This window comes from Pygoscelis adeliae, unplaced genomic scaffold (genome assembly GCF_000699105.1).
Source record: "Pygoscelis adeliae isolate BGI_AS28 unplaced genomic scaffold, ASM69910v1 Scaffold57, whole genome shotgun sequence".
Classification (NCBI taxonomy): Eukaryota; Metazoa; Chordata; class Aves; order Sphenisciformes; family Spheniscidae; genus Pygoscelis; species Pygoscelis adeliae.
The window spans coordinates 4797350-4811728 of NW_008825615.1; the positions used below are offsets into that span (position 1 = coordinate 4797350).

General features: G+C 39.9%; 2 protein-coding genes across 2 annotated transcripts in view; one reads left to right on the plus strand and one right to left on the minus strand.

Moving 5' to 3' along the window:
* The window catches only part of LOC103924664 (F-box only protein 21-like), a 23511-nt gene extending 13114 nt beyond the window's left edge, over window positions 1-10397 (plus strand). Inside the window, exons 2-5 of the mRNA XM_009333229.1 lie at window positions 5215-5285; window positions 6071-6234; window positions 8143-8253; window positions 10262-10397. Of these exons, the coding sequence (XP_009331504.1) occupies window positions 5215-5285; window positions 6071-6234; window positions 8143-8253; window positions 10262-10357 (442 nt within the window). The 3' untranslated portion in view covers window positions 10358-10397. The remainder of the gene's footprint in view (window positions 1-5214; window positions 5286-6070; window positions 6235-8142; window positions 8254-10261) is intronic.
* A 602-nt stretch (window positions 10398-10999) lies between these two features.
* Window positions 11000-13833, minus strand: IRAK1BP1 (interleukin-1 receptor-associated kinase 1 binding protein 1). The gene is made up of 3 exons (XM_009333230.1): window positions 13798-13833; window positions 12368-12498; window positions 11000-11321 (listed from the first exon to the last, which is right to left on the minus strand). The coding sequence occupies exons 1-3, from the start codon at window positions 13831-13833 to the stop codon at window positions 11051-11053; spliced, it is 438 nt and encodes a 145-aa protein (XP_009331505.1). The 3' UTR covers window positions 11000-11050.
* Window positions 13834-14379: the final 546 nt, after the last annotated feature.

Sequence of the window (14379 nt, forward strand, 5' to 3'; positions counted from 1 at the left end):
GGCCGGAGGCTCGGCGGCTTCCCTCGGCTGCGGTGCGCGCTGCCGGCACGGGGGTGCTGCGGCTCGGCCGTGCGCTCTGCTCCCAGCTGGGTGCGCACAGGCGGTTGCCAGCTGGGGTAAAGGCATAGCTCGTTTCTGACAGGTTTTCAGGTACTTCAGGATCTGCGCAAAAGCATTTTGACTTTGTGGGGTTCCAGCTTTGGTCCAGGCTATCTCTCTGTCTGCTTCCACATCCTTTCTGTCTGATGGGTCCAGCTGCTCAAAAAGCTGTTTTTAGAAATAGGAGAAAGACCTGCGGCGACAGAAGTTGCGTGGTCGTGTTGTGTAAACGCTGTGGGCAAAGTGGTGGCGTTCCCAGGGGGGTCCTGTCCAGCTCTCCAGCCTAGCAGCCTGCTGATGGTTATTTTGTCGAACTGATATGGGACTCTTCCTCTCCCCCCTGATATACATGAGTAAACAAGTACTCTAGATGTACAACTACTGATAATGTCTAAAATTAGGAGATATTTTTTCGTTGCTATTGGCTCTAAAGCAGGTATTGCAGAAGTGAAAAATACAGTTTCTGGCAGCTGTTCATCACACGCGCAGATGTTTTCATATTCCTTACAATATTCTTTGGGCCTCCTTCAGCATTATTTTGTGATCTCGACTACCTTTGCTAGGCAGTTTTCGTAAATCTAACTTCCAATGTACGTGTGTACTGGATATACTACAATAACCCAAATTATTGTGTAAATGACATCAATTAGGATAGCAGGAACTAGAAGCAACTCAGAAACAACTGAAACAATTTGCTTGTGCTTGCAAACTGAGTACTCTACTAGAGAGTAGTAGCTGTAACAGCCACTACTGGAGACTAATGAGACAGAACGGAGCGTGGATGTAGATAACTTTGAAGGTTGCAGTAAACGTGCACTCTGAGAATGCTTGTGTAAACGATACAGATCTTGAATTTTAGCAAGCCCTAGTTCTGATCTGAAAAATCCTCACAGATGTAAGAAGACAGTAAATGTGTTCCTCATCTGAAGGTGAATATCTTAATTTGAAGAGTCAGGAATATCTTAATGCATTGGTAAGGTGTGGTAGGTGCCTGTGGAATGAATGGTGATGTCAAATCGTTTTCTAGTCTAACGATGGGACTGTGGCACATGTTGATATCATCTTGGTATGATGCCATGCGTGCCTTCGATCTGAAAGAAAAACCTCGTAGTTCTGTTGTATGTGCAATAATCGCTGCATCTAAATAGATTTTTCTTGAGGCTATCAGTCTGATATGTCAGACGTGTTTAATACACTTAACTAGATGATAAAGCAGTGCAATGAATTTCGTTCATGGAGAGCAGCTTTTTATGGCAAATTGGACAACCATACAACTTCCCAGTTCCTTTTTTTTTCTTTTTTTCTATTTCCAGATGAAGGAGATGTCTGTATAACTCTTCACTAGGCTTTTGTTTTCTTTGTCTTGTGAAGCTGTCTACTTTAGTCTTTTACTAGTTTTTATAAGTACCCTCAAATTTAATGCAGTTTGACCTAATTTAGGTGTGCTCTGGCTGTAACTGAAATGCGTGTGTACAGATTGTATATTATCTTGTGAACCAACAAAACAATCTGAAGGAAACTTTTAAGTATTACACGGCTAGCAAAGCTGATGGCTACATTTTTTGTCTCTCCTTCCCCCCCCTTTTCAGATTAGGGAGCAGGGCAGTGTCTTTGAAGAAACTTCCTGTTGGAATGCCTCACATCAATGCAGCTGCAGCTCTGCAGATCTGCGTGCTGCTGTCTGCGCTTCCTGCACAATATTTCATATCCCAGTGGTATGGAACGGACTCTGCTCAGCGCATCCAAATAACAGAAAGGTTGTAAGTCTCTCCTTCCCTGCTGTATTTATTTATAAGAGAGTTCTCTTTCGCATCCCTAATGACACTTTGTCCTGGAAAGTTGGAGTGTGGGTGGAGCACACTGGCCATTCCTACACGAAAACAACATTCAAATCATACCTCAGACATTTTTGTGGCTTAATGTGACTGTATTTAGCTATTTAAAGATGTCCTTCAAAATTTGAATAACAACCACTGTTTTCTTCACATGAAAATCTGTGTATAAACTGCGTGAGTGCATGACTGTGCCTTAATCTCATTCTGCTTTTGGACATTCCAATATATGTTACTATGGGTTATGTCCCTTTAAAAAAGGGGAAATGAAGTGTTTGATTAGTAAGACTATTTCTAACTTTCCATTACCTTTTAACGCTTACTGTTACAATAGATTTTCTTGCATATGATTTACGCAAAAACTTTTAGGCTCTTTTTTAATAGTCTTTTGATTACGTGCACCATTTTCTTGCATATGACTCAGTACAGAGTCTTAACCAACAAAAATACATTCATAGTAAATTACTTATGGCAGTCATAATGATAGAGTTAAGTAAGTAGTGCCATTTTGTATATGAATTAAGAAGTTATGTATTGACAGGGTCGCACGCATCTATCTCCAAATGTAAAGTAGAGGATACTACATCAGGTCCAAATATTAGATAGTAGTAACCATTGGCAAATGTTGGTATCCTGAAGATGAACCACATGAAGAGAGACTTCTATGACTTAGTTTTAACAGTGCAGCCTGTGTGGTGCATTGGTTGTGTGGTTCATCTGTAGAACTCAAATACATAAAGTAATGAGAGCAAATGATCGGCCTGATGAAAAAAGAACTAAGTCTGGCTTTGTGCGTAAAGACCCAGATTTAAACAATTTTCAGGTTTCATGGCATGAGTCAACTACCGACCATTTAGATTTATGCAAAAACTTTTAGGTTCTTTTTTAACAGTCTTTTGATTATGTGCACCATTTTTGAAATGTCTTATGCTCACTATTCTCAAGTAACAGTTGAAACTGCAGAATCTGGTGCAATTTAGCAATTCCTATGGTCTGAGTACAGAAAGCAGGCGACCTTGTAATGAAAAATGGCATCTTCCAAAATTTACATATGGTTTACTGGTACAAGTGATGCTTGAAAGAATATTGATTTGCAGTCTAGATATTAATCTTGAGGAGAACTTGTTCCTGGTCACTGACATTTTTTCCCTGTTTGCTACAGAAGCAAAGCCTTAAAGTTTAAGTATTAAAAATATATATATATATACACAAATACTATAGAAGGTTCTTAAAACAAAGTGATGATCATTTTTACTACTAAAGGATAATTGCCTCTTGGAGCAGCTTTACAAAATCTTGCTTGAGTCGGGATGCATGGGCTGATCGTTTAAAGCTGTGGCTATCAAAGACAAGGTAGGATGCTACATACTGTCTACGCTTAAGAATAAATTTCAAACAGTCTCTTCTTAACAGGAAGGTATGCTGTAGGGGTGAAATAAGTAACAAAGGGGAAATATCTCTTATTTTCTTGTTGAGACTGATTTGGGACTTTTCACCAGTTCTAAGAAAACCTTTTGCGTATATTCTACACAAACATGCAATTTGAACTCCATGCGAAACTAAATATAAATCATGGCAGTAATTCCATACATGTTATCCTCCACTTCAAATTTATCTGATTGTGAAGTCAGGAGGATTAACCGTATTAATGATTGTAAGCAGCTACATGTTTGTAGGATCAGATCCTACAATGTGGGATGGACATCTTACACTGCATATGGTAGTTCAGGAAAACTTGAAATTAAATCAGAAAATGCAGATGGGAAATCTGTGGGTTTAGGAAGAAGGGGAAATTCATTATTGGACACGTGACAATGAGTTGGTCTAGAAAAAGTAAGATTATGTCAGTTTATATATACACCAGTTTAATTAAAGAAGACTGTTGCTTGGACATGTTTGGGGAGGTTAAAAGGCTTGTTTGTGAGATTTAATTCTTGTATAGTAGAAATACTCCAAAGGTTTTACCTTGTCTGGACCTTCAAAGATCCTTTATTATTGATCCGTGTATGATAATCAAGGATGTCAAGTCCTCTGAACTGTGGAAGATTTAGACTTAGTTTTGCTCCCAGGAAAGCCTAGGGGAACGGTATATGGATGGAAACAGAAACTCTGCTTTTCTTAGGTTCACCATAAATTGCTTTGCAACTTTGTGGAAAGCTCCAGGCATATCTACAGATAAAGCCTTCAAAGACCAAATGATCCTTTGGAGCTGCTTGCATTTTCCGAATATCTTATATTATAAAGAACTGGTTATCCTAAAAATATGTTGACATTTGAGACCTTCCAAACCTACTATATTAGCTGCTGTTTTCAACAATGCAGTCTAACAAGTCAGGATATTTGCCCATTCCCGTTCCTGTTAAAAGGTATTTGTCAACCTTAAGTCTTCCTACCGATTTGAGCTAAACAAAGACTTTTTTTAAAAAGTATTGTTTGTACAGTTGTGGAACCTGCTCTTACTTTCTTCCAGGCAGGGTGAAAGGAGTAAGACTGAAAGAGGGAAGGTGGTGAACACCATAAAAGAGGAAGGAGACTAGGACAACCTATAGTTCTCTGGCACCAACAGGTTGCTGACTGGTATGGATGGGGAATGTTGACCCAAATACACTTGTTTATAGACTGCTCCTGTTACATTGCCAGCAGAAGGAATATTTGAAAGCTCCCCCCACTAAATGTTGAGTTTGCTCATTGTTTCTTTACACTGTTTTTCACAATGGCAATGAAAACCATAAGCCATTTCCCCTCTTTAAAGACGTCCCTCCCCTAGCCCCCACCCTTTAAATTCACATGAAATTCAGCCTAGTGCAGAAGGAGAAGTTGTGCTTATTGTAGCCTTAAGCTGGGACTCATTGCCAGACACCTTGTCCATACCAATGTTAACCGATCTTTAAAGATTTCACAATAGAATTTACAAAAGATACTGAAGAATCACTCTGTTACAGTTCAGAATAATATTTGCTCACCTATAGAAAATAAATGGGTTTCCTCTCATATAAAAATTATAATGCAACTGTAGAGTTACATATCCAAAGAAATTAGATTCATACTCTTTTCTCCTGTTGGAACAAATTCCTTTGGCTCGTGTATTCCTTAAAAGCAGTTTTAATGTAAAACTCTCATTCTGTTTGGGCTTCAGATCGTGAAGAATTTTGTATCAAAGGCTTTGCAGTATCCCTTGATTCAGACAAATGCTTAAGATAGGATAATCGGCCTTCTGCTTATTACTAAAACTCAGTTTCTAAAGAACTTGTTTGAATGTTGGGTTATTAATTTTACATTTTAGGAATTGGTACTATGGAGAAAAGAAAACTAAAATTGGCGACAGTGAAGCAGAAACCCACTCTTATTTCGCAGGTATTGGAGTCTTTGCAATCCTTTTGGATTTTGCTTCTGGATGTTTTGCTTTTTGGATATTGTCTTCTGTAAGGTCTTTTATAGGGGACATCTATACTTGCTTTGTAAATGGTAGTCTTTTTTTCTTCTCTCTAAACATTATTGATAATGTTCAGTAAGCAAAACAGAAAATGTAAAATCCAAGGCCTTTTCACCCTATGTTGTGTAACAGTATCAATATGATACCATATGTATGCATCTATTTTATTGAATAGATCTGAGTGTGCCTGTTTTGTATTGATGTATGAAACAGTGGTATAGCTTTCACTTGATTCAAATGAACCGATTTAGATCAACTTCATAAAAGGAAAAAGAAACAGTTGATCAGTCTGCTCCCGGAAAGAAATTCCCCACAGTCAGACTGAATGGAAGAATTCTGTGACCTAAAGTGGAAAAAACTAATGGCAAAATCAGTTAGCATGTGTAAGCACTGTAAAATATTGTATGTCAGGCTTAAGGAATTGTCAGTACATACATGTGTTCATGCTTTCCAAAACTCTGTTAAGACCCCTATGTAATATCAAAGGCATACAAATAGAAAAATGCGTTCCTTGGTGGATGCTGCTTTGTCAAATATCATAGTAAAATTCTGTGGGGGAAAAACCCAAAGTACCTGTTCCCTTGTTTACTTTGCCTATTAATCTATCACTTCTCTTCTGGTAGAAGTCAGGAGAATGTCTGTTTAAATGTTTAATATACTTGATCAAACACTTATCCTTGCTAAGTCTCTTTCTTTGTTAAATTAGAATCAACTCATGTTCGCAGTCCGAAGCCTGAATATGTTCAGTTCAGTGTGGGACAGGTAATAGGTCACAAAAGATTTGGCTATTCAGGAGTCATTGTTGGATGGGATGTAAAAGCTAAAGCTCCAGAAGAATGGCTACAACACAAATATCCTCCAGCGAAACAGGTTTGAATGTATTAAACTCTTCCTTTATTAATACATACACAGAATAACTCAGGTTAAAAAACCCAACAACTCAGAACCACTGTTACAGACAGACTTGCCTGCTAACGTAATGGAAAATACTTGAGTCCCATATCTCCTGTGCAGCTGAGCGATACCTCCGCTGCTTCTGCACTGTTCTCTGAGTAGAGCTGTGCTTTTGCACCACTGATGGGTTAAGCTTCGCCGGTCAGGGTTGTACTGGACATGTCTCAAATTAAAATTACTCACTTTTAATACACAGTGTTGTTTTTAAAGTAGCAGCGTCAACCTGTAATGTTTGAACAGATTTCTCGTGGTGTATTACTAAAGTTGAGAGGCAGTTAAATCTTTTATCTGATCTTCCAGCGTAGGTATAATAATTGGTAACATCTTCACTGCACCTACAAAAAGCAAGTAATCCTTTGCATTTCATCCATTTCAGTTAGAAAGCAATGTTTTTGGGGATCTGGATGTTTGGAATCTAAATCTATTTAACGACGTATTTTTGTTAGAATTGTTGAAGCTTTTTAAATTCTCTAGCCTAAGTCCTTGTTGTATTTTAAAATCAGATGCTACATCTTTGTTGACAGTGCTGCTCTGATAATACAGTGCTGCATACTCTGTGGGTTGGCTGCCGACATGCTGCTTAAGTGGCAGGAAGGCACTAATCATTAAGTCAGGGGACTGAAAACGAGAAAAAATGAGAAACTGCCCATAGCAGAGAATTCATGTTCAGCTGGGAGCAGAGATTCAGTCCTGTTTTGTGCCTTTTGTTCCTTCCCCGCTGTAGTTTTATCCACCTGCCACTCATTTTTGGCTTCTAAAACACCTGCATCCTTGCTTTCTTTTCTCCCCTCCTTCTCCTCTCAGTATTATTGTCAACAACTGAATGCCCGTGAATTTCCCATCAGGCGTTCTGATTCTTTTTATGTACCTTACATTGTTCTGTTCTCCCAGTGACCTTGTGTTCATCTTTCATTGTTTTAATTTCAGTAGTGATGACATGTGGTTTAAGTGCGTGTCTTTTGGGGTTTTTTTAACTTGCCTTTGCCTTTTCACGTTGCATGCATGAGCTATGCAGAATGCCTTCTGACCTTTGTAAGGCAACTACTAAGCTTGCTCCTTGCAAATCCCCTCTAAACATTAGCCAGGCTTTCAGCCCAACTTTCCCTTGCCTTTCTCTGACTTTCAGTTCTTTACTACATTGTTGAGCAGAGGCCGCTGCCTGTCACATTGATCGATAGTAACTGCTTCATAAACTCCAGTTATCTGTCTGTATTCATCCATCACTTTTTTGTGTTTAGATTGTGGGTTACTTTGGGCAGGAATGATTATGGATAGTAGTGAGCATGGTGGGACCCTGGCCCATGATTTGGGTTCAGAGGCACTGTAAAAATAATAGTAAGCCACGCTTCTTTCTTGGCTGGAAGATTTTTACATATGCATGGAAGTTGCCTTAGCTCTGTCCAGGACTGGGGCCAAGATTGTCAGAGGTGGTATTATGCTCTGAATCTGCCTCTTTCTGGTGTTCTCTGTTGCCACTTGTGAAGGAAGAAGGGAGACTAACAAATTGTTATGGGACCTATATACAAAAAGCAGGGATATTCCAAGTCATGTTTCTGGCAGGATCTATGGGAGAAAAGGTTAACTAAAATCTTGACTCTTAAAGAATGTTTCAGATATGCCAAGAACTTAATGTATTACAGTTTTGATTGCTTTATATTTAATTTTCCAAACTGACGTTGGTAAGATCATAAAAATGAACTTGCTGTATGTATTTATCAAGTGGTTTTAGGTTCTGTAAGCATAGTGAGAGTTAACTGAATACATAATGTAATCTTTAGTCATCATCTCCCCTTGAGGCTATTTATTTTCCTTCTATTTTTACAGGGTCTAAAAGATACTCCTCACTATCGAATTCTAATTAACAAAGCAAATGGGTATGGCAAATCTACAGCTTACGTTCCTGAGGAAGAGATAACAATTATTATGGGAGTAGAGGTAGTATTTATTTTCTATTCAGTTGCAACTTGTTTGTTAGCCTGTACATTTAAAAGTTGGCTGACCTTTGGCTTAGTAGATACTATCTATCTATTTTGCAAAGTTAGTGAAAACTAATAGAGAAAGCAGATAAACAAATTACTGCTGTACTTTCAAGTATGTGTTTTTGGAAGGTGATACATGACCAAACCCAGGTACTGCCCACTTCAGAGTATCCAACTGCCTAGTTTTGTAAGTGTTTTAGCAGCTTGACTTCTGTTATGTACAGGCTGTTGCAGACATGGACTTTTGTTTTGGGATTTCACTGACCTATCAACGTTGGATGAGTCATTTAATCTCTTTCTACTGGATCTAGCAAAGTATATTGGTTTCTCAATTCCACTCTGAAAAAACCTGCATTTCAAACAGCTTCTGCTCAGCTGCTGCCCAGACTGAATAATGTCTGCCTTCTTAACTGCAAAACTCTCCGGGAACCATAAATTCTGTTTTGTGTATCACGGTCTTGGTAGCTTTTGATTTCTGGCTTATGCAATGTGCACCTGATTCTTAAACTAGTCAGAGACTCTGATCCAGAAAACGGCCTTCAGGCATGCGTGCCACATACAAACGGCTTCTTGCAAGGGATCCAGTGCTATTGTGGATGCCTTCTTTTAAATTGTGGATAGCGGCAGTATCTGTATTTAAAATAACAGCAAGCAGCTGAACCATTCATCTAACAGGAGATGCTTGGTCTAGTCAAACAGAGGAGATTCAAATGGGCATCTTTTGCCTTTCAGGGGAACCCCCCAAAGGAATTGTGTAAACTGTGTTGGCCTGAAGACTCCCCATGCTCTCTTGAAACTGTGCCACTGCACGTAAAGGACCCCACTCAATCAATGGGGCCGAACAGTGCGACACCATTACCGCTTTTATTTGGGAGAAGCCCTAGTTCCTTATTTCTGTTTTAGCCACTGATTGTAACATAAAATGTGCTAACGTGCCTGAACTTAGGAGCAGGAACTATGCTATCCCAGATAAGTGTCATAAGTATTTAAAACTGGGTTCTGACCACTCTAACTTTAATGTGTCTAAAAAATGCACCTTTCATTATGTCAGTCAGCTGGCTACCTCCGGTTACCTTTATAGTCCACGGGGAGAAACAGATACCTCACTTCTAACATTTACCTTGCGTAAACTAGCCTTTAAGATATCAGATTGCTTTATTCACCTGCATGACAGGCTAATTCTCCCCACAGATTATTAGGGGAACTGATGGTAACAAGCTCACAAAATCAGATATTTGAAAGCTGTCTAGCTGAGATTAATTACAAATGGTGAGTCACGCCTATACCTCAAGTTCAAAAGAATGTCTGTGGATTGCCCTCGCTCTGCCTAGTAGGCTGTAGGAACAGCTGAGTAATTTCCTGAAGAGTTGAGACTGATGAGAAAATGCTTAGACTTGTCCTAACCCTTTCCCAGTTGACAGTTCTAACCTGCTCTCTGTAGGCTTTCTGCATCATGACAAGGCATGTCACTTGGATTGCCCTTTGTGGATTTGCATCTTCCAAGTTGGGACATTGTGGCACATCAACTTGGTGTGTCGTCACCATTTCCCCGACTGCTTCTTTACTGTGTCTGCTGCCTAATAGGATTAGATAACTGATCCAGCTGGAAAAAATAACAAATAGCTCTACCAGCAACAAATGAGTGGCAACTACTTCAATACGAAACAGTGCTGATTTTAAAACATCCATGCTGGTGTAGATCTAGCACGTAGTATCTCATGAGATATGTTCAACACTTGTAGAGTACTTTGCCAGTTTGAGAAAGCCACTGTTCTGATGACGTAACTTAGGTTAAGGTACATGGAAAATCCCACTGAAAGTATCTCTACGTACATTATGTATTTAAAAACTAACCAGGAGTTTTCAAAAAGTTAACTGTAGTAACTTCAATGATTCTTTTAAGTATCAGTTTGTATTTATTGCTAATTCTGGTGCTTATTCAACTTGAAATATTATTTTCTCAGGTACATCACCCTGATATGAAAGCCTATTTCAGTGGATATGATGGATCAAAATACATTATGCAGCCATGGTTGAAAAAAATCTATCCTCATGACTGAAGTACTTAAGTGTTTGTACATGCAACGTACATCCAGACAACATCTTTCCTTTTTAAACTTGAGCAAATAGACACCGGAATAAAACTCATGTATATTTTTTCCTATGATGAAATAAACCATTCCTAAGCATGTTACATTGAACAATCCATTTCATTAGAAGCAAACACCCTGCATGTTCAGTTTACCATGACTTGAGACAGGGATTAATCTTCTTCCAATTTTGGGAGGAAAGGTTTACATAGAGCCAAGTTTCAGCTAGGAGTACCAAAGGTTTTGCACATCAACTATCTTGCCCTTTTAGAGGGGGCAGCGGAAGAAACTGAACCGTTAAGAACTCTACTTTCAGAATTAATCGTAACCTTAATTTTAGGGGATAGAGCTAAATAAAGGCCAACAGGAACTGAACTATTTCTGGGGGGAGCTGTAGTAAGTAAATCCTGCGATACTTTGACTGCTCTCTTTACAAAAGCACGCATGGTGCTGCTTGCAAATGATACATGCAAAAGAAGGGTTAATCTACTTTTTTGCACCTGGACAGATGTTAAGAAAGCTCCTGTGCTGGCTCGCTACACAACCTGCATTCTTAATTTCCTCTCTTAACGCTACTTGCTACCATAAGAATAAAGTAAAAAACAACAAAACTCAAGAAAGCATAAAAATTTTAATAAGAAAATGTGTAGGATTTGAAAGTTTCTAGAGCAACTTGTTTCTTCTGTTTTCTTTTCCCTTTATCTCAAACACAGCAAACACTCTACAAGAAGCATAAGCGGTAGCATTCTGGATTCTTTCCTGCAGAGTCAGTGAATCCGGGGAGTTCGGTAGATGACTGTCTATGTGGCCTCCCCATTCTTTTGTTTCTTCTTCTCTTATTAATAAAGGTTTTCCCAATGCCTGGCCAAACAGTCGACAGACTTCCTGAGCTTTCCGCCGTGTGTTTCCAACAGCAGCAACGCATACTTGACGGCTGAGAGGCAGAAAAAGCAGCACAATAACAAGCAGGGCCAACTGATGTACAAGTATTCCTGCCAAGCATTTTTTTTTTTAATGCCTCAGCTTTTGTAACTGCATAGATGCAAGGCACATCACCTTCCCCCGGGTTCTGGGTGATAGTTTAGAAGTTTGAGGGGGGAGTGTGCGGAGAAAACGTCAGCATCCTCATCAGCTATGATCAAGCCTTTCTGACACCTATACGCTGCAGGCATCCGTGGTGTGTGGTGCAGAGCAAGAGTTCAACCCTTGCTCCAGGCATTTGGGTAGTCCAGCTGTAAAGCATACTAGCACCGCATACTAGCGCCTATTTAACCCCACTGGCCTGATTTCCAGACTCCTGCATAGATACCTTCAAGGTACACTTCTGACATCTCCAGAACCGTTAGCAGCAGCTAGTTGAGCTTGCTTCTTGGACCAGGCATAATTCTTTTCTTTGAAGAGGCAAAACCCAAACCAAGATTAAACTTCCCCCTGCCCCCCCCAACGTCAATGGGAGAAGCAGGACTTTGAATAGTTAACGCCTAAAATATCAAGAGCGTGAGCTTCAAAGTCGCATGTTTTGATGCTGAGCAAGCACCGTACGTGGTTCTTTTCAGATCACGTCAGCAGCTAAGAGTAATGGGAATTGGCAGGGGTACTTGGAATTACCAACATCCGGTAACACATTTGTACCTTCGTGAATAAATACAAATTAAATCTACACGTGCTGATGTAACCAAAGTCAAACTCTGTTGACCTAATATTCACAGTAGATCATACTTCCAATGGAAATCAGTGGGAAAATATTTTTTATTACATTCAGCTTTTGCACAGGGACACTGTAGAAAGAACAAGCTGTATCTTCTAGGCTGAACGGCATTAATTGATAAGTTATATTTAAAACAAATACTGAAATTTTTGAACATAATTTTTAACAGGTATGAAGGAAACTATTTGCTCCCATTACAAACAGTATGAATTATGTGTTCATATTAACTGTTATCTGAGGCTGTAAAATTTGTGGCGTGAGAGAGAACTTACCGAAGGGTGTCTACGGCTTCTGGTGTATGGTAGAAATGAGGTGGACTGATGGTAACAGAGGTTCCTAACTTTTCAGTGAGTAGATTGCAAACATTCTGCATTTTTCCAAAATCGCTGAATATAATACAGACCTGGGAGTGAACACAGTCATCACACAAATAATTTTTTTTCATTTTTCCCCTACGATTCAACACTTGTATTTAAATCAGTATAAAGCCAGATATGTTCAAATTAACTAAACATACTAGTCCTGTATAAAACTCCAATATGTATTTACTTAGAACACTTTTATATAGCCCTAGAGACTATCATTAGATTTGCAACAGAAAGAAGCCCATTAAATGGTTTAAAATTGGGGATTAAGAAATGCTCTTTTGTGAGGAAGTACGGCATTCTTGGTACGGAGACAATTTGAAGAATGAACGTGCTCTTTGGGACACATGACTAGATGCACCCTGGTTCTTCCCTTTTTAGATTACTAGATGTTAATTATGCAGAAGCCCAAGCAAAACGATGTGGAAAACATTGTGCAGGAAGGAAAAATTACATTTTAATTCCAAGCATTAGGTTCAAGAAACCTAAACTATGAGATTAAACTAAGCCTAGCCCAGCCCAGCTTGCAGTGGGCTCAAAACCCCGTGTTGGCTGAACAGACTCACTCCAGTGCCTACAGAGAACTGGGCACTTCAGACTTGGATTAAAAACAATTTAAACATCTAGCTGCCTGTGGCTTTGACAATAAGAAGCATTAAATACAGATGCATCAGGAATTCAGGTGTTTTTCCCAAGTGCTGCGAAGCAGGCATCGCTATCAGCCCTGGATCCAGAGCCCTACAGCCTTCCTTGCCGGGAAGTGCCAGCCAGGCGGCGACTTTCCAGGCAGGAGCCAGCCTTTTTCTGTGGCAGAGCACAGTCGCCAGGAGTGAAGCAATGATGCCGAGCTGCTACAGCATTCAGGAATCAGAAATCCTGGGTCCAAAACTCTTTTTTAGAAGACCTAAACCCTCATCTTCACTTCCCAGTACAGTGCTCTCACCACCAAGTCAGGCTCACCTTCTCTCTTATCCCTGACTCCTTCCTTTCTTTTTGCACAGTAATACAGCTTCAACAGGAGGGGAAGAAAAAAAGCTGTGGTAAAGAAGAGTCCACTGCCAACCCCTGTGACGTACAGTCACCCCCGTGATTGCTGCAGTCCATGCAGCAGTCTATCCCAGTGAAGGCGTACGGTACAGAAATCTAAGTTATAGCATGTCAGCTGCACTTCAGTAGCTTCCTGTGTGCATACCATAGATTTACCTTGTGGTAAATGAGATAATTCAAGGAAGTTGAATATCTCAGTGAGAGAGGAGGGGGCTACTTCATGTACAGGGTAAGGTAAAAAATTGATACTGACAAATATCACAGAGTAATTAATGCACATGTCTTGTTACCCTTGGTAGCCTCTCAGTGCAGTACATGTACCTCATCCTGGCTTGCATCCTTGGCACTGGCTCAGTAGCTCTTCACACAACTGAGCCAAAGCTGGGCTCAGGGCCTTAAAAACTAACCAAGATGGACTGGCAGGGCAATTCCGTTTGTCCCTACAAGGACAAAGGGTCACACCTGTTGTGCAAAACTGCACCAAGTCTGCATCTTAATCTCAGCTGTGCACCCTTTATCTGCCACTTGGGGGTTGGATCACTTTCTGGAAGGTGCAGTACCGATTTGAACAAAGACTGAAGATGAGACGAAACCTGGATTTCTTTCTTCAGTGAGAGTTCGTCTTGCCATATATAAAAAGCATACATCCTCTTGTGCTGTTTTGCCAAAAAACTGTCATAGTCGTATTTTGTGGAAAGTTGAAAGTCTCACTATGAGGACTGTCATAGTGTTTTCCAGATTGCTATCAGTGCTTAAAAGATTAGTTCCCTCAAGGGGATGAAACAAAAGAATGATCAAACAAAAGAACCGTGGGTCTTAAGCAAGAGATAAGCTGCTCAGACTGGCGCAGTTCTGGGCACTCAGGAACTTCG